This window comes from Melospiza georgiana, chromosome 3 (assembly GCF_028018845.1).
Source record: "Melospiza georgiana isolate bMelGeo1 chromosome 3, bMelGeo1.pri, whole genome shotgun sequence".
In the NCBI taxonomy this organism is placed as follows: domain Eukaryota; kingdom Metazoa; phylum Chordata; class Aves; order Passeriformes; family Passerellidae; genus Melospiza; species Melospiza georgiana.
In genome coordinates, this window is record NC_080432.1 from 101,643,754 (window position 1) to 101,663,361 (window position 19,608).

Here is a 19,608-nt window from a genome sequence, read left to right on the forward strand (position 1 = left end):
GGTTTGCCACAATGACATCTCCCTCATACCTTGTGTTGGTTCAATTGCTTAGCCAATGCTTTGCTATTTTCAGGATGTATTTCTTGAATCTTTCGCTGAGTATCTTCCACTTGTTGAATCCAAGTGTCCAAAGAATTGTAAGTATCTTTATAATACTTCAGAGATTTATTAATACCTTCTAAGTCACGCAACCTGATTTTATTTTATAAGATAAAGCAAAGGGGAGAAGATTATTATTAAAGACAAAAAATACAACAGTAAGGCAAATACAGCTTTAAAGGCTTCAAATGCCTTAGCTCTGTTACAGTTCACAGCATAAAACCTGGTGTAGCACTAATTAAACAGCAAATTCACTTCTCAAACACTAGGGCTTCCCAGCTTGAGGAACTCTTTCCATTTGTCATAAAGGACATCCAGGAGAGATCCTACTATGCAAGAAATTCTATAAATCCCTCATTAGAGTGTTCAACTGCTTGAAGCTCCAGGAGCACTGGAAACCCCAGGAAAGAGGGAGGGCTCTGCTACTGCAATCAGCTCTGTTACAAGAAGGGAGAGTATTTAAAATGTGGCCTATGAATCAAGAAGGAGAGTGCCATGCTGGAGTCAAGTAGTGGTTCACCATACTCTCCCATAAAACAGCAGGAGTTACACTAAAACTGAAGACTGTAAATATGCTAATGTGCAAAAGTAATTCAACATATACATCTAATTTTAAATCATGGTTTTGACCTAAAAAGAGAAGTCTGTGTATTTCTTTAAAGTAATTTCCATACTGAGGGAGATACTGACAGTTTTTCTTTCACAATCCTAAACTGTTACTTGTTATCATGGTGTGATTTTGCTGGTTGCTCTGTGCAGAGCCAGGAGTTACACTCGATGATCCTTGTGGGTTCCTTCTAACTCAGGATATTCTATGATTCTACTTAAAAGATCATATCAATATGACCCCTCAACACTGCAGAATAAACAGAAATATACAACCTTTTACAGTTCAACTTGGAATCAATACTTTGAATTGCTGTAGTGTTGTTCTTAAGATGGCAAAAGGAGATTTTAAAAGAGCAAGCAAAGGAAATTTTTTTTCTCAAATTTCATACTTAAGCAAGTTTTAAAGTTTAAGAACCATGAAAAAGAGAAAGGATCGTGAAAACTGCAGCCAATATTTGTACATAGGTTTCGTATAATGATTATCAGTGTCAAGCTGGTAGGAAGAAGCAGAGATAATATTTACAGAAAGCAGCCTGTTTAAAACTCTGTACTGCAGTTACTACAATCTGTCCTGTTTACACCAGAAGTCACTATGTATTAGCAGTTATTTTTCAGCATGTTCTGTTCAGGATACAGTCCTGGCAGGAGAGCATGTGGTTCATGCTTACTCTCTTGAAGAAATAGGAACACTTCAGTACCTCATAAAACCCCTGTTTAATAATTTAAATTATGTCACACTAACAACTGATGAAAAATCAGAGGTGGAACTTTAGCTAGCTATTCTGCAGCCAGCTTTAAATGAGTGACCTTTTTCCCATCTTCCTTCTAACTTCCAGCAATGTTGAACAGACAAACTAAACTAGTTAATTACAAGTGAATAACTTCAATATTGCACCTGAATGTACATTCAGTCCTCAGAAAAGGAGGACAAAAATGTGACAGGTTGTTGTGCGACTTTTACATCAACAGCGCCATCTTCAATGTTCTTTTTCAGGCTATCTATAATGACAAACTAAAGTACATTTCAAAGGAAATAAGTTCAGACAGTACAGAATTCCTCAACACTTGCCCAATACTTTTTCCTTCCGCCTCTACAGTTCTGCGTCCTTTACATACAGGAAACAGGACTGTAGAGACTGAAGAAAAAAGCATTTCCAGGAATTTCATGTACGGACATCTTCAGAAATACAGGGAGGTGTGTTCTACTGTATCTGCATATCTGCATTGGCAGGTGCACTTGAGCATCATTTTTCAGTATCAACTTGACAGTAAAGGGCTGAAATCAGAGCACTGTCTCTACTGGATATTAAAAAAAATTAAAGGCACTTCACAAAAAAGTTATTGCACCACAAATTATCACAGATGTCCATGGAAGCTAAGAATTTCCAGACTTAACACTTGAGTAACTAAAAGCAAACTAACATGAATCCAATCATAACTGATGAATCAGCTCACCAATTTAGCCCATCAGAACTAATTATGTGGAGAAACAGATGGTATTTCCATAGGCCTGCCAGCCATTTCTGCAGGTTTCATTTTTTAAAAGAAAAATGACAATTTACCTCCACTGTGTATCAATAAGTTGTAAGTTTCTGTATCTTGTTCATCTTTTGGAGCTTAACAGCCACAGGCATTTCCAGTGGAAAAGGCAAGGTTGCCAACAGCACAATAAAGGTGTTCATCCCAGCACATTCCAAAAACAGTTCAGAAAACTATTCAGACCTGCTTTAACATTCATTTCTGATTGTTTTTCCTCAGAAATAATTTTTTTAAAAACAGTCTAAAACATGAACAGAATATAATAAAAAGTCATACAAACCTATTTTCAATTTGAGAATGAACATTTTGCCACCTCTCAGCCAACTGATCAACTTTTTCTTTATGCCAGTCAAAGTCAAGATCACGTTCCTTGTGCATTTTAAACATCTGATCACTGATCATCTTTGCCTTCTGCAGTTCATCCTCTAAGGCATGGAATGTTTGTCTTTTCTCATCCACCTCAGATCTCCATTGCTAGTAGGTGATAAAAAAAGTTGTAAATTACTGCTAAATTATGACACTATTTTATAAATTAGTATTTTACACAAGTATGCTGTATAAATGAATAAACAAAAACATTTCAGTCAATGTTTTCTTCTGCTTGCTCAAATACTCAAGTGGCACTAGAATGGGTTTGAAGCAATAAACAGCTAAATAATTCTAAGTAACAGCAATCCCCACAACACACAGATCAAAACACAGAGGTCAAATGAACACACTCACCTTAGAAATTATATCTTTCAAAAAAAATTATTAGGCGGATGCTAATCATTCTATCTAGCAAAAAAGCATTACTCATAATTTGTAATATCAAAATGAGTTATATACAGCAAACAAAAAATGCTGAACTTCAGTCTTTCAGTTTCTCAAAGATAACTGCCAAACTTCCTAAAAAACCCTGATTAGAACACTGAAGCATCAAAAATGTTATTGTGATCAAATTTACATAACATAAATATATGTTTATGCTACCCTAAGTATGTGGTACCTTCTGAAGAGCAAAGAAAATCTTACCGCAGCATTTACAAGTGCCACTTTTGCAAGTTCAGATACTTTAATGCATTTTGCAACAGCAGGAGCATGCTTTCAACCTATCCAAATCCTAATGCTCCAAAGTAGCCATTTTTTTCTGAAATGTCAATTCAAATACCACCTCGAACTAAATACACAAGCCCATGTTTGACACCCTATAGAGTGAAGCATAAGGGAATCAGGTGTTAAAAGACAGATAGCTTTTGTCTTATCTTTTTTATTTGCCCATGAAAAGGCACTAACCAGCTCTTACCTTTAATGTACCCATCAGATTTTCAATATTGTTTTTGTCAGCTGTTACTGCCTCTTCTTCACACAACTTAGTTTCATAGTGTTTTACTAATGATTCTGCTGTTTGGGTGTTCGTCAGCACCAAATTGATAGTTTTTAATCTGAAAAACAGACCTCCTGTTAACTGAACCATAAAAAATCATAAAAAATAATAAATAAAATAAAACCATAAAATCATAACAATCAATACCAACACTCAACACGTTCATGTTTTTCAGCGTTTTCTTTCACAGGGCACGCCTTCATACAATGTTAAAATGTTAACTCCCTTTTCCTTGATCAGTATTATTCATTGTATTCATTATTAAATTGTTTCAATTTAAGAGAAAACTATAAACTAAAACATGTGTGATGGAAGACAGCCTAGTACATACTTTTCTATGAAAATGGAAGACATGGAGTAAACTTGGTTCATGTTTTGTATAACGACATTGAGCTCAGAGCGCAGAGTAGGGACTGAAGGTGAACCAGCAGCTTGACTGAAAAACTCTTCACATTTATCTGTGATGACTCCCAAGTCATCCTTCAGCCGATCCAGTTCTTTCTTCAGTTTCTGTAAAATGAAAGGTGATTGATAGTGCTTTTATCCTACATCAACCTGATAGATACTTTACATATCACTATGAGTACAGGTCTGCCCTCCTTTACTTCTTTGATGATGACACCATTAGAAAAAAATTGAAGAGAAATGTATGTGTAATAGGGAAACTAATGGAGATGCCATTGATCAGCATCTTTTTGCTCACAAACATCTTTTTGTGATGCTGATCAGCAAAAAGATGCTGATCAAAAAGATGCTCCATTAGTTTCCCTATTACACATACGATTTATGGAGCTTCATATTACACATACAAAGCTAAATATTTGACTCCTCTTTTCAAGGTACACTGCAAACCTTCCTGGCTTACACTCAAAAGTCAGGATATATTTGTTTCTTAAATACAACTTTTCCTAGGCGAAACAGGCTTTCTCAAAGACTCACCTCTTGCTCTGAAATCCTAAGCACATTTTCATGTACATCATCCCTCTCCATCGGCGTCCGGATCTGCCGTATTAACCGCTCCTCACAACTCTCCAGTCGTAGTCTGATATTTCTGACTTCAGAGATGTACAGATTATAAATAGATTCTTCCTGCTCCTCTGTTGAGAGAATTAAGGCATATGTTAGCCATCAAAGTCATCATGTCATTTTCACCATAACTTCTCACACTTTTTATAAAGTCATTGCTCTACAGGTGTTTTTGTGACTGGCCAAAATGCCATCAGCTTCCATCAAAATTCTGGTTAAAAGGCAAATCTTAGGAACTTTTAAATTTTATTTTTATGAAATCATCTCCTCACACATGAAAAATAACCGTCTGTGATCATTCTGCACAGGCATTACTCTATGATGACAATGCTAAATTCAGTGACTGATTCTTTTAATCAGTGGTAGCAGGGACATAAATCCTCTTTCAGATGCACAGTGCACCACAACTTTCCTGAAGTTGAGTGAACTTTGCTAATGAAGTAATCAGCTTTGCACTACTGTATTTCTTTAAGTCATCAACTACTCAACAGTAAATAAGAAGAGCTATTCTGAGCTTTCTGTTCTCACTGTATTAATACAGTGTTAATTACAGTTAAGACAGCAGTAACTACAGGCATCCTGTGGAGTCAGGAAAGTAGCTAGGACATTTTCCTTGCCTTAACAGAGTGAAAAATGTTCTAATTCAGTCACAAACTCAAAGAAATCAAGCTGTTTTTCCAGCATTCAAAAACAAGGAACACAAGACTAAGCAGGAAGCTGTAAAGCACATAATAAATTCTTAAGTGTAAAATTTCTTGTAGCATTCTGTATATTATGTAACACATCAATAGTTTTGCATAGCTTAATATATACAAAGTTTAAAAAAATTAAGATCTTCTATACAATGGAATTGCACACATTGTTAAATTACTCTTTTCAAAAGGCAGAAACAATATCATGATAAAAAAGATCTCAACATGAAGGACAAAATCTCTCTCATAAGGACATCTTTCGACATTTCTAAGCTAAGTTTTACCTCTTTCTGCAGACTTCAGAAGCTCTTGATAGTATTGCTTGCAAACATTAACCTCCCTTTCCAGCTGAGCTGTATCAGAGCTTGTAAAGATTTTGGACTCCTGGCTGTCTTCCACAAAATCATCAAAGCGGGACTGCAAATTGCTTAGAACCTGCTGATGTTCACCTGGCAGCATTGTCTTTATCTGCAACAGATTACAGACCCAAAGCACAGTCAGCAATGGTGCATCTCTCACACAGTTCCTGTGATGCTTTTTTATCAAAAAGCAATACTGATCAATTACTAAGATGGTAAAGTCAAAGAATTGAGGTCCTGAAAGATCTCTGTTCCTTAGCTGGAGTCCACTTGACAGCTGATAATTTACACTCAACATAAAATCTTTTTCAATCTTTCCCATCAGAAAAGGCTTCTGTTAAGCCAACCCTACATCAGACTCCATTTCTCTCATCTAACACCATGCAGCAACAAACAATAGCAAGGACAACTAGGGACACCTCAAGAACTATCTCAGATTCCTCTTTCCAACAGCAACAGTGATAAATTAGGTAGGAAAGTGTCATTTTCAGTATTGCAAATACTTCTTGCAACAGTTTGTGCTCTCACACAGTTTTAGTCATCCTGTAAATGGTTGAGAGCCCTTCCTAGTCATAACACTTACTGAGGCAACATTGCCAGCTCGAACAACTTCAATTTCATTTGTCAGGTAATGCCAGGACACCACACTCTTCATGTTTACATGTGACTCATGCCAAAGGGCCAGAACATTCTGAAATTGCTGTTCAATCCTGAAACAAAAACGTTCCAACTTCAGATCAGGGTAACACATGAAAACAGGGAGAAAAAAAAAAAAAAAAAAAAAAAAAACCACCCAAAAAACCAGCAACAAAAATAAACCCACCAAAAAACTGTGAGATATTATTTTAACCCAAGTTTTATGTAAATAGATGTTAATAGAAAATAGGTAGTTTTACTTTGTCCCTACCTGTTGGCTGTATCTATTGCTTCTTTGTTTGGTGGAGGAACTGTAAAGCATACAGACGGAACCATGGCCTCATTACCACTGGGGCTAATGACTTTCCATTTAGCACGATGGGAGTTGTTTGCTAATACACACTCATCATCTTTGTAAATAGTTATCTAGTATTAACAGAAAAGCAGAATCATTTGATGAGCCAAGCATTACAAAATAATTGTACAAAGCACTTCTGCAAATGCTGTCAACAAATAAGGAACAGAACAACAAAACCAATGTTCCAACCAAAGGATTTGCTCCTGTTTACTAGGGTGGAAGAAATTCACAGCCCAGCTTTCTCCAGGAACATGGTAATTAATGAAACTTTAGCTGAATTCTTACATCTGTAATTGGTTTGAGGAAATTTTAGTTTCTAACCTCAATTTGTCTATAGTCACAGATAGCTTTAATTGGAATGGATGTTTTGAGTACACAGTCAGGGTTCCTTGGCTTCAGCTGAATTATTGCCTTTGCTCTTCCCACAAGGCCTGCTACTGTGCTCTTATACTGCAAGAGTTGTTCTTTTTCTTCCTAGAACAGTTAAGAAAAGAATACGTCATCAGAGAAGTCCAGAATACAGTACTGCCTCTTTGAGCCTGTTATGCTTTTTTTTCCCCACTGACTCCTTCTACAGTGTTTCTGAAAAGTAACACACTTCACAAAAACAAAGTATCTTTCTGAAGCCACTGTCTTCATATATCTGGTATTGTAAACACGAACAAATAAAACTGTATTTTAAAGTTATGAAAAATAGTAATTTATTTAAAAATTCTGAAAAAAATCAGCATTTTTTCCTTTACTTTATATGAATAATCTTAGCACATTTTATATCTCCCCATAACCTACACATTTCTTGTTTCACTGTAGCTCCTGCTAATTGCCTCCTACTAAAGTTCTTACCATGGACTCCTGGACAAGGTCTTCCAGTCTATGAAGACTGCTTGATCTATCACAGCTGTATTTTCGGTATATGGTATCTTTTAAATTCTTCAAATATTCCATAGCTTCTTTGGCATCGCTGAAAAACTAGGATAAAATAATTATCTGGGTTATTTTTAAACAAACTAAAAAATGCAGAATCAGCTACACTGAAGTTTTCAAGTGCTGTCCTTTAAAACAACCTTTTCTCATCACTTGAAGTGACCACTGCACCTCACTCAGCTACTCATGATCTCATGTCTCAATGTACTCTTCAAAAAGGCACACGCTGCTAACACCAGTTATTCTTGGTATGAGCTACATGCAAAATTAATTCTGCAGTTATTGAACCTACAGTTAATGGCCATTCCTGCAATGAAACAATTTTATTAAGCCAATCCTGCTTCCTTTGGAAGTACAATTACTTTCACATAGAAAGCACAGACAAATCCTACAACTATAGAAACTAGCTGCAAAATCCAAGCAGCACAGCTGGGGTAAACATTTTGTTCAGGAAGGGAAATGAGCTGCCACACCCGGCAGTTCTGCAAGGGTATCTGCCTACCCAAACAAGGGTCCTGGTTAGGCACAACTGGGAATAGAAATCCCATTCTCTCCCTTAAGCCCCTTTTTTAAATCCAGAATTTGTTTCTTCCCCTTGTCACAAGGAGCTCAAATTGCTTTTTCTTCTCCAGTGTCCCGTTCCTAACTTTGGGATCTCATCTTTCTCAGTCCAAAGGCATCTCACCCCTTCATCACCTCCCTTTCTCTTCAATCAAACAACCCAGAAGACACTAAGGATTCATCCTTATAATGTGAATGTTTTAAATTAGTACATTTAAAAACAAACAAAACCGTCCAAAAAACTCCTCTGTCTATCATGTTCATGCAAGTAACTTAATCATTTGCTGAGTGTTTGAACAGGTGACAATGAGATAGTCAGAGAGGTGTTTCATGGGATGTTTCTGCTCTCAGGCTGTTCTCTGCTCGGTTTATTATTAAGGCTGCACATTCCACTTTGCTTTGAGTAGTGCTGGAATAACCATCTAGAATATGTTCTCCCATTGTGCATGACAGGGAGAGAACAAGGTTTCATTCTCAGAGTCTCTACCTGTAGCTGCAGCACTGAAAAAAAATCTCAGGCCAGATTTTCATCTGCTGTGAACTGACAGAACTGTAGTGAAGAAACTGAGTTGTGGCAACACTGGGAGCATGGCTTATCATCGAGTGACAGTACAAGACAAATGTCAATTCTACAGTTACTGTGAGAGAACAACTAGAGCTTTTCTTGCAACTTTTTTACTATGAACAAAACTTATAATATTTCATATTCTGTTTGATTTACTTTCTTACCTCAAAATATGCAGCATTTTCTCTCAAATGTTGTTCAACACAGTGGCAGAGCTGCAGAATCCAGCTCCATTGTGTCTGCATTGCAGCTCTATAGGCCTTTAAGGAAGAGAGATATATTCTATAAGTGGAAATGAAAACGAAAACTTCCATACCTTTACAGAATTTAGGAAACACAAAAGTAATGCAGCAAACACAAACAACTAAAACCTGACCACCTCAGCTCCCGAGAGATTCCCCCAGTCTAGGCTCATCTACAATTCTGTGCGCCTATTTACTCAATCACAACAGCTGGGGCCTTTCCTGGATACAACTGGTACATTGCAGGAGCACAGAACACCCAGCTGGGATCGGTAAATGGCAGGAGGAGCCCTGAGCACCCAGCTGGGATCGGTAAATGGCAGGAGGAGCCCTGAACACCCAGCTGGGATCGGTAAATGGCAGGAGGAGCCCTGAACACCCAGCTGAGATGGGTAAATTGCCGGAGCCCTGAACACCCAGCTGAGATGGGTAAATGGCAGGAGGAGCCCGGAGCACCCAGCTGAGATGGGTACATTGCCGGAGCCCTGAACACCCAGCTGAGATCGGTACATTGCAGGAGGAGCCCTGAGCACCCAGCTGAGATGGGTACATTGCCGGAGCCCTGAGCACCCAGCTGAGATGGGTAAATTGCCGGAGCCCTGAGCACCCAGCTGAGATGGGTAAATTGCCGGAGCCCTGAGCACCCAGCTGAGATCGGTAAATTGCCGGAGCCCTGAATACCCAGCTGGGATCGGTACATTGCAGGAGGAGCCCTAAACACCCAGCTGGGATCCGTAAATTGCCGGAGCCCTGAACACCCAGCTGGGATCCCCCCCCAGCCCGGGCCGATCCCGGTTTGGGGCCCCCGAGGAGCCGCGCCCGCCTCGCCAGCAGGGGGCGCGCCTGCCCTTGGGAAGTGCCCCCAGTCCCGGGGTCCGGACTGCGGTCACCCCCCGTCCCAAACAGCTTTTCCATTGTCTTCCAGGAATTCCAAACTGATGCATTAATGCATATATTGTTCTGCAGAAAAGGATGATTTTTTTAAAGGGTATTTTTATAAATATCCCAGTATAGCATCATTGGAGACAGCATAACCTGCACAGTCATGGTGGCTGCGACGGCCTGGTTTTGTAACAGGCATCCCCAGTGCGGTTTCACACTACACCAGTAAGAGCCCATTAGAACAGCTCATACTTTTAAAGAACAGAATTGCCCACATTACAAAAAAAAGTAATTTATTATTCCAAGTAGATATCCTGAGAAGTAAGGAAAGGAGGGGTTTTCTTCATGTTTCCCATTTTTGCAAACGTAAACTAGCAGAGCTGGAGAACAATTAAAATGCATTCTCTGAATTTTTATTCTTGTATAATAAATCAGCTTTTTATTGTTTCAGTCTTTACCATTCACTGTCTGTATCTACTCTTTCCTTGAAGGTCTACAAGGAAAAGTGTTTTACATTCCCCTTTGAAAACCTGTTATGACCCTACAACAGCTACAATAAATTTTTCTGTAAATTGTTTACGTATGTAACATAGAACTAGATTCAAGCCTGAAGTAAATCATATCACCTGGTCAGATTTTACCATCCAAACAAGTTTCATAATTAACTGACAAGTGAGTTATGAAACCCACCCTAAATCATATTAGGAACCTGCACATACAGTAAGTGATGACAAAGGCTCTTACTGAAATTTCTTTCAATCCAACAAGAAAGAAACCACATAAGGACTGTTCTGTACCCTCAGTCTGTCAATGCAATTTGTATCAACAGCTCTAGAAGCTGCATGACCAGAAACATCTCTACAGACCAATTAATTTTAGAGTTTCAGGAGATTTCATCTAAGCAATCCAAGGTATAACCATAACTTTAAAAGTGGTCTTGCTTTTTGGAAACTGGAAGATAAATACAACAGAGATGCTGAAGAAGAAATTTTAGAAGGGCCCCTTAATTTAGAGTCTTGTTTAATTTTCTCTAGATTTCCTTCTTTTCCCCCTTTTCCCCCAAAACTCAGCTCTTTTAAATCCCAAAACTTTTCTTGTTTTGGTGCTGGTTTTACTAACTTACCTCAATGGTTAGCCTGGCTGGGTGGTTTTCAAGAAGCAATTGCTCAGCTATTTCTTGTACTGATTTAATAACCTCTTCTTTTTCATCAAGCTCTCTCATTAATTCCTATTTCAGACAAAAAAAAAGTTTTAGAACTCTATCTAATTAATAAAGATCATTTAATAATTCCCTCTGGATTATATTAGCAATACATACTGCATGATATTCCTTTTTTCTTGTTATATTGGGGTTTCTTTCACTCCAGTCATACGCAACCTCTTCCTCTTCTTTTTCATTCAGCCATATCAACTCTCTAGTAGCACGAGACACAAAATTGTGAAGAGTATCTAGATGTCTTTCCTGATTTCTTGATGTGTTCTTTAGTAAAAGGAAAAGAAAAAGATTTAAAAGAATCAGAATTTAAAGCTCATCCCTTATCAGAAATTATGCACACTGAAAAGCTGAACATGGTTAACTTACCAAGAGTTTTGAATACTGACTCTCCAGTTTGTGCAGTTTTTCTGCATAACTGAGTTTAAGAGGGGCAGTCATTTGGATCTGTATTTGGTATATGAGATCAAAGACAATAAAAAGGTTAGATATGTTAAACCATTAGATCTTCTGATTTCATCATAAGTCATGTAGAGAACAGAAATAAAGGTAAGACTGTGAAATCCAAACACAGTTCTGAAATTCAACACTAGCTTATGGGTCACCCAGTAAGAAAGCAAGCAAAGAAATAAAGAACGTGGTGCGGTACCTCACTGATTTTAGCTTCTTTAAGGCTGGATTCAAATTCCTCAATAGCTTTGTGGACATTTTTGTGATTTTCCAAATGGCTTTCAACACTTGGCAAATCTGAACCCCATTCTACTCGATCAAGTTGAACCTTACAAACAGGAAGAAAAGATTAGCCATGATCTATAAAAAGTAAATCATTAAAAGTGGACTGTTTCTGCAAAAATTGCTACCTGCATTTCTTCCACCCAGCTCAACAGGTCCTGGACAAACTTCATGTTCACCTCCTCTTCTGTCAAATTCTGATCCACGAAAGCCGATTTCATGAGAGGTTTTCTGATTTGCATCAGTTTGAGTGTTTGCAGAGCGCCGCCGTCGACCCCCGTCACGTAGCTCTGAATTAGCCGCGGCGGGATGCCCGGCGTCACGGCCGGGGCCAGCCTGGAGCTCAGGCCTGACGAGAGGCCAGGTGCCAAAGCAGGTGTTAAACCCTGTGTCATTGCAGCATTTAATTCAGGCGTTAGGTTTGTTGTAAATCCTGAGTTTAAGCTTTCTGTTATTCCTGATATCATCAGCTTTGTCTGCTCCGTGGTCAGCGCGTGCCCCTTGCTGTACACGGAAGAGCACTCGGTCCGCAGGGCCATCAGGTCATCGCGAAGTTTTGCAACTCTATCAAAGTAGAATTAAAAAAAAAAAAACCCAATGAATGCTTATGATTAAGGTTTATCATGATCAACTGAATAGTGACATGAGCTCACGTTATCTCTCACGCTTTAGTTGCACTTAATTGTTATAAGTAAATATTTTATTAGAAATTCCAGGGAATATTATTAGAAATTACAGCTCATAGTTCTGTACAGATAATAAATGCAGAAATCAGGCAAAGTCTGAAAAAATGGTTATAGGCACTAACATGCACCATACACAAATCCAGGGAACAATCAGCAAACCAGAAATCTTACAAGACACTACATGTTGGGGTAGATCAAACACCTCAGTTCACTGCCAAGGAGTTATGCACTTCATCTCAATCAGTCCAGGGATGAATCCCAAAAAAAACTTTGGAGCCACTTCTTCATAAAACATTTATGCAGTTTAAATGCTTCTTTCTGCCAACACTATACACAGTGTCATGCACAACCTAATGTTACTCCACTTATTACCTGTTAATACACCTACAGCTGTCACCAGAATCTCATCTTCATTTAAAAATCAAATTTAGTAAATTCTAAATGTGTTTTGCATGCAATAAAACAAGCTAACATCTTTACACACAGATATCTAGTAAACATTACACATTAAAACATCCCCAGGGATTGACTTCATTTTCATAAATAAGTAAAATATCTCCTGTTGTCTTCAACATTTGTGGGCAATGCACCCACCAGAATATGTGATATTTGGGTACCCAGTGACAGGCCATGAAGTTTAAGTATAGTTATAAAGAACTGAAATTTTTTTCCATATAGGGAATCCATATTTGGGACATGTACTTATTCACATAAACATACTGTAAAGTACCTTTGAACAAGCTGGTCTGCTTGATAGTATTTTCCATCAATAAGAATTTGGGCATCAATCACTTGCTGGCGGAGAAGATTCTCAGATTCAAGAAGATACCCAGCTATCTCTGCCTCGTGCTGGAACTGGAGCCCTGACTCCAATCTCTTGGTGTCCTTAATAAAGGAGAGAAAGTCATAACTCTTGCAGCTAAAACCAAAGAGATATCAGCTCAAAGAATTATATTTAAATAAAAAAAAGAAACTTATTCTTATCTTGAAACAATTGTGAAGCATTTAATTAATTACAGAACAAAAAATATATTAACAGAACACACCCTAGGCAACTTGTGGTATTTTCTTGAAGAAATGCTGCTTTTACAGTACAATGAAAATAAAAGTAGCAGCTATTAAGGTTGCCTTCACAAACCCTCAAGAAATTTTTGCCATTCAACTTCTATAAATTTATGACTACAGACAAGTAAAATCCCTGACTGACTTACAGACTGCAGAGCATTCCGGGCAAGTATCAGTTTGTCCTCACAGCTCCGGCTGTCCCGCTGAATTCTGTTCGCAATTTGCTGCAGCATCTCCAACCTAGATGATACCAAAGCATTTCAGGAAAATAAATAAGTACTATGTTATTTTTATATTTACAATCATGCTGCATGACTTTAAAAACAAACAAATGAATCAACAGCATCTACCACAAAGCACAAAGGCATATGTCAAGTTACCTGTTCCCTTCTAAGGTTCCATTACCAAAGCTTATACAAGATTTAATCAGCGTGGGACCACAATTAACAGAAAGGAAATTCTCATTAGAGTCGACGCTGGTCCGAGTACTCGTGCTGTTGCTAAACAGCGAATCACTGCTATGATAGCTGTAACTACTGCTATTCATCTTTACATCCAGAGCACAGATCTTCTGGCTGTTTGCATTTGCTGAAAAATGAAGATAAAAGCCCTGCAAAATGTACAGCTTCTAGGGATGAAATTCCACTACTGGCTTTTGAAACACCTAGACTCCTCCTTTATATAGGCTTCTGTATGCACATTTAAAACCCAGCAATTAATATTCTGCCAGCTCTTCAAAGGATTTTACCTGGGGCTATGTACGCTACCTTGCTTTTGGCTTCCCTACCTTGCATTAAAGCTTTGCAAGTACAGACTAGGCAGCAACAATGGGGCGTCTCTAGGAAACAGACACACCAAATATTTTATTGAAGTGTCACTAAATAACTATAAACCAAGTAAGAACTAAAAGAACTCTTTGTGGTGTCCCTCAGACTCTTCAATGGAAAGTTTCAAAAAGGAGTGAAGTGAGAAATCCACACTCGACAGTGCAGTACAAATAACCTCCAGGCTGGGCTGACTCCTTTTCCTTCAACTAGAACTGCACAAAAAAGCTGGCAAGTATCAGGGTTAATCAGCTCATTACAATATAAACTGGGACACCTATACACCATCCAACCTAATGTCATTCCTGCACTGTCCAAGCATGCATCTTCACTAACTGCCCGTCCCACTACACTGTCCTCCTGAAAATTTCCCTTCATCTTCTTCCACATGCACAGCCAATTGCTTCCAGCTGTTTTGACCAGAAAATAAGTAAGAAAAATCTGATCACTTCTTTCAAGTTTAACTTTTTAACTCAGATTTTGGGCTGGGGTGATTTTTTCAGTATTTCACCGCCTGCTTTTAGGATTCCTGAACAACCACACCCATCCCATAAGGTAACTGTTTACGCAGCAGAGCTCTGCAAAGGCACAGACACACCCCTGCAGCAATGCCAAACTCTGCCAGTTTTGCAAACTAGAGCTCAGTTTGGCACTCTCCTCATTGGCACCATATTAATTTTGATCCCATATACCAATCTGGCCACACATTGTCTGTGTGGATTCTTTGAGATGTATTCGACAGACTTTCAAGTAAAGTTTTATTATTCAACAGGTTTCAGTATTGGCTGAAGTCACATTTTTGCCACTATCAACAGCTGTATCAGCACCTCATAATGATGAGATGCACTGGAAACCAGTGCAACAAACACAAATTACGTTCTTGCGTCCACATCAATCAATACTTTTAACTTGGTGACTAAGTCAGAAGCACTTAATGACATTTTCTCTCTCATTTTACAGTGAACATCACCTGTAGTGACCACCACCATATGACCTGCCACTGAGCGTGTTTTCCCTTCCTGAAATATGGGAAGGAAGTTAGGTTCATGTTCGTTTATCTGTGCTCAGACCATATAAAAAATAGAAATAAACGAATGTCATTTCCACACATTCTCAACAAAGATAATCCAGCTTTCTGCAAGTATGAACAGAATTTCTATTGGTGAAGCCAGACACTTTGCTCTCAGCAGGTTGGGACAGATTAACCTACAAGACCTAGCAGGCTGTATTGCTGCTGCTGCTTTCAGTGTTCTGCTCTGCATAAGAGGGAAAACTCAGTGTGGACAGCTTCGTGTTCCTCTGTAGGAACTTGTTCCACAGTTGGGTGCTGTGAATCAACACCTCCTACTTGATCTGCCATTTCAGTCATGCTCTTGCTCTTGTAAGCATGACACATGTTTAATCAGTTCTGACTGGCTTTGTCCTCTGACTGAAATCTCTCTTGCTAAGGACTTCCTATACAATGGTCTGGATTCCTTACACCTAGTTTCAGGTACCTAAACCAGAGAGATAGGTTACCCTGTCATCACCAGAAAGTCAGAAACAAGATTCTCTAGGAAGATGTGATTCAGATCTTAGATGTCTCATTTGGATGCATAAGGTCAAGCAGAATGAATCCAGACCCAGGTGTCTGTATCTACCCACAGGTAGAAGCCCCAAAAATCATTTAACCAAGTTTTAAAATTAATTAATGGACAGGACTTGTATCTCCCACAGAAATTAAAAGGACATACCATTAAAAACTGCTCTCAGACTGCATCAAGACTTTAATCATGCTTAATATGCTATCAGTGATGTAAAAAGTGTCCCACGGCCTGCTCTCATGAAAGGCTACTATGCCTTTCCACATCTAAACACTTGGTGTGCTCTCAAGTACCACCAACTTTTTAAACTTCTAGAATGCCGTGCACCAAGAAAAACACACATTTCATGTAAGGGATGAGGATGGTCCTTATATGAAATCAAGATGGAAGGAGACAGTGACATGGTATAAACCCAGCTTTGACTAAGTGCACAAAGAAAGTGGTTATATATGTGCATAAGTGCTTGGATGATCTGAGGCCCAGATACTGTTCATCACAACCTTCTGAGCCCACCACAGTTGTTTATGTCTGGACTTGCCTCTTAGCAGGTAGAGACTTTCAGACCTTTAACAAAGACAGAAATGCTTGATCTAAAAAAATAATATGGACATTATCATAGAAGAAGATATTTACAACTTTCAATATGGGTTAAAACAACAGAAAATATATTAACAAAGCCTGTCAAATATTCACTAGCGTACCTCTCCACTTCAGGCCTAAGGGTCTTCTCTCTTTCCAGCATGGCAATAATCAGCTTTCCCCATTCTTTTTCTATATCATTTGGATGGTAGCCTTGAGAAAGTTTGATGCGTCCAAATTCTATCCAGACCTTAAAAATTCATATGTACTTGTTATTTTAGGCCACAGAAAAGACACTTCTATACATTTCAATGATGTCAAAACTTACCTCTAGCAGTTTATATAGATGTTTGATTTTTGATTTATCTGTCTCCTTCGGTGGAATTTCTGTTTCTTTAAACTGTAAATATTGATTATAAAGTGCCTACAGAAACATGAAAAATAACATCATGTTTTATTTGCAATGAATATAACCTTAGTCTACAAACCCTCTTCTAATACTCTTCACAAGCTTACCTTTATACTGTTCAACTAGAGTTCTACAAGAAACAATCAGTGACAAGGTAAAGATTTGCTTTTGATTGTTCATATGCTAGCAACATATTGATTATACTTTGAAAAGGTTAAGGAGCAGTACTGTTCTGCAGTTGACTTGATTGTATAAATCAACAAGCACGTCAGTTGTTCAAGTATGCTTTGAGTCAGTAAGATAAAGTGTAATTCCAGCAAGCAGTCTAAACCACCACACCTCACCTTCAGTTCCACAGGATTATTGGGAAATGTTCTGTCAGACATTATCGTGACATGGTGTCTGATCCACTGCATGAGGTAGTTCACCATATTCTGATATTCAACCCATTTGACTTCAACATCCTGCCAAAGCAAAACCCAGATTACAGAAGAGGTGAAAATCATCAAGAACTCATTTCTGCTTCAGCTTTGAAGACTTCATGTACATAGAAAATAGATTTTGAAATCCTGCAATTCTGAAACAATATTTATTTATTTGCTCTTTAAAGATCAGTTAAAGTTTTCTTTATATGATTTTGGTCTTCAGTTTTGATCCCAAATAATTCTACTGAAAACAAAATATTTTCTAGATTAATAAATTTCAAGCTGGTAAGAGTCAGAGAGGCATAATTTATATATTCACAACTGAAAAGTAAGAACTTTGACTCGATCTTTCTCCAAATCAGACACACTGTTTTCAGTTAAGCTCTTTGCACAAATAATTTCATGTCTATGACATGAAATAGCAAAGACTCTAAAACCTCAGGTTAGAAAAACCATGCTAAAGAAAATTGTTACAGCAGTCCTATGGAAGATCTAGCTAACATTCTGGATCTGAAATTCAGAATTGTGTTAATGTAGCTCACACACTACACAAGTGTTGTTTAGCTACTTACATTTGCACTGATGCCTTCACCACCTTCTGGTACTTTGGGAAATGCATCATAAAGTGATGACACATAAGTTATTACTGACTTCTCATCAGGTGAGGAAACATCAACATCTAAAAGAGCAAGACAGAACAGTGCTTTATCACATAGTTGTAACAATGCCCACAGCTACAACCTGCAGGCAGATTGGATTTTATTTTAGTGTTGGGGGTTTTGCAACAAAACCACTCTTACCTTCAGGATCCAGAAGTCTGGCAACACCAAGTTTTTCTGCTACAAAAAAAGCATGTTCTAAATTTGCGAGGTTGCTTTGAACAGCAACGGTATTCATGTCTATCAGGTCTGGCCTGTCAAATAAAAACAGCAACACTTGATTACAATTCTTTACCAGTGTTAAATTACTGGTAAATCAATACATGGGCATGGATTGACACAGCAACAGAGTTTTCATTATAGAAGGATTTCACTAAAATCAGGTGAACAAGCTGAGACCACTGCTAACTGAGAAACACAAGCAGCAGAAAACTACAACATTCTGCTCTTCATGTACAAGCTGGTTTCCAGCCATCCCTTGCATACACCTGTATTTTCTTATGCATATTTATTCATGTGCATTGACATTGTATTTCAAAATCTTGTCCTTTCCACTGCCCTTGAGATTAAATTCACTTTTCTCTTTTACTGGAGGGAGTTACTTTCTACTGCCTTCACAAGTTTTCAGTCATTCTGCATCAAATTCTTCAGCATGTGTCAGAAGCCATACAGTAACAAAGAGAGTCACAAAAACACCACTTCAATATTTTCTGAAGAGCTTTAAAGGGGTCTTCTGCAAACACATTTAAGCCCTGCTTTCAGATATACATTGGTGCCAATTCTCTTATAAGTAACTCTCAGTCCCGTGCACTTAAACCTCCACACCTTCATCCTGCTAAACTCCATTTCCAGCCACAATATGCTTGCTTTAATGGAATAATTGTCTTAAGCCAGTCTTGCCTATAAATATTTTTAAGGCTCATAGTTATTATCCTGTATCAATCCTGTACCAGCATCACTACTTTAATGTTTTAAATTAATGTAAAACTTCAAAACTAATATTGCCCTTGATGTTTGCTATGTAGGAGTTGAGTTTTAGATCTTGTGATTCTTAGTGTGTTGCTCCTTGCCTCTTTCAGTACTTGGAATTCTCACAACTGTCCACCAAAAGGAAATAAGGAATTTTCAAACATGCTGAGCAAAGCTCAGCAGAAAAAAAAGCAAAAGCTCATCTCACTGAAGTCAACTAGAGCTACAAGGGCCTGAAACCTTTGCTTCTGAAATCCTACACTACTGAAAACTAGACTCACCATGAAAAAAACACCTAAAACAAAACACCAAAAAAAAAAATTGGTATCCAACTAGCAGCAAACAACTCCATTCTTAAATGCTCTAATTTTTGCTTCTAGAAAAACTATTTTCTTAGTTTTACCAAGTAGAAGTTTTAAATAATTGCAAGAGATAGGAATAAAACTCTTAAATACAATTGTTCAAAATTAATGCTAACATTTCATTTGGCAGCACCCTAAATTCCCTCAATAACAAAACAGCATTAACTTTGGGAAATTCAGTACAATCTTGACTTTGAACTGACTACAAGGGCACTGTAAAGAAAAATCTATTTCTTTTCAGCCA

At 38.0% G+C, this 19,608-nt stretch overlaps 1 protein-coding gene across 5 annotated transcripts in view; it reads right to left on the reverse strand.

The window, feature by feature from the left end:
• The window catches only part of DST (dystonin), a 289,158-nt gene that overhangs the window by 128,745 nt on the left and 140,805 nt on the right, over nt 1–19,608 (reverse strand). For 3 of the 5 annotated variants that reach the window (XM_058019984.1, XM_058019986.1, XM_058019985.1), the window contains 23 exons: nt 18,175–18,287; nt 17,947–18,053; nt 17,294–17,413; nt 16,869–16,964; nt 16,663–16,790; nt 13,701–13,794; nt 13,220–13,374; nt 11,932–12,367; nt 11,721–11,849; nt 11,441–11,518; nt 11,177–11,338; nt 10,982–11,086; nt 8,899–8,994; nt 7,528–7,653; nt 7,006–7,158; nt 6,598–6,752; nt 6,274–6,400; nt 5,616–5,799; nt 4,553–4,710; nt 3,945–4,123; nt 3,533–3,671; nt 2,528–2,721; nt 30–192 (listed from right to left, as the gene is read on the reverse strand). In XM_058019984.1, coding sequence (XP_057875967.1) covers nt 30–192; nt 2,528–2,721; nt 3,533–3,671; nt 3,945–4,123; nt 4,553–4,710; nt 5,616–5,799; nt 6,274–6,400; nt 6,598–6,752; nt 7,006–7,158; nt 7,528–7,653; nt 8,899–8,994; nt 10,982–11,086; nt 11,177–11,338; nt 11,441–11,518; nt 11,721–11,849; nt 11,932–12,367; nt 13,220–13,374; nt 13,701–13,794; nt 16,663–16,790; nt 16,869–16,964; nt 17,294–17,413; nt 17,947–18,053; nt 18,175–18,287 — 3,397 coding nt within the window. Of the gene's footprint in view, nt 1–29; nt 193–2,527; nt 2,722–3,532; nt 3,672–3,944; nt 4,124–4,552; nt 4,711–5,615; nt 5,800–6,273; nt 6,401–6,597; nt 6,753–7,005; nt 7,159–7,527; nt 7,654–8,898; nt 8,995–10,981; nt 11,087–11,176; nt 11,339–11,440; nt 11,519–11,720; nt 11,850–11,931; nt 12,368–13,219; nt 13,375–13,700; nt 13,795–13,934; nt 14,102–16,662; nt 16,791–16,868; nt 16,965–17,293; nt 17,414–17,946; nt 18,054–18,174; nt 18,288–19,608 lie in introns of those variants that run through there. The other 2 variants (XM_058019982.1, XM_058019983.1) reach the window with 2 other exon arrangements.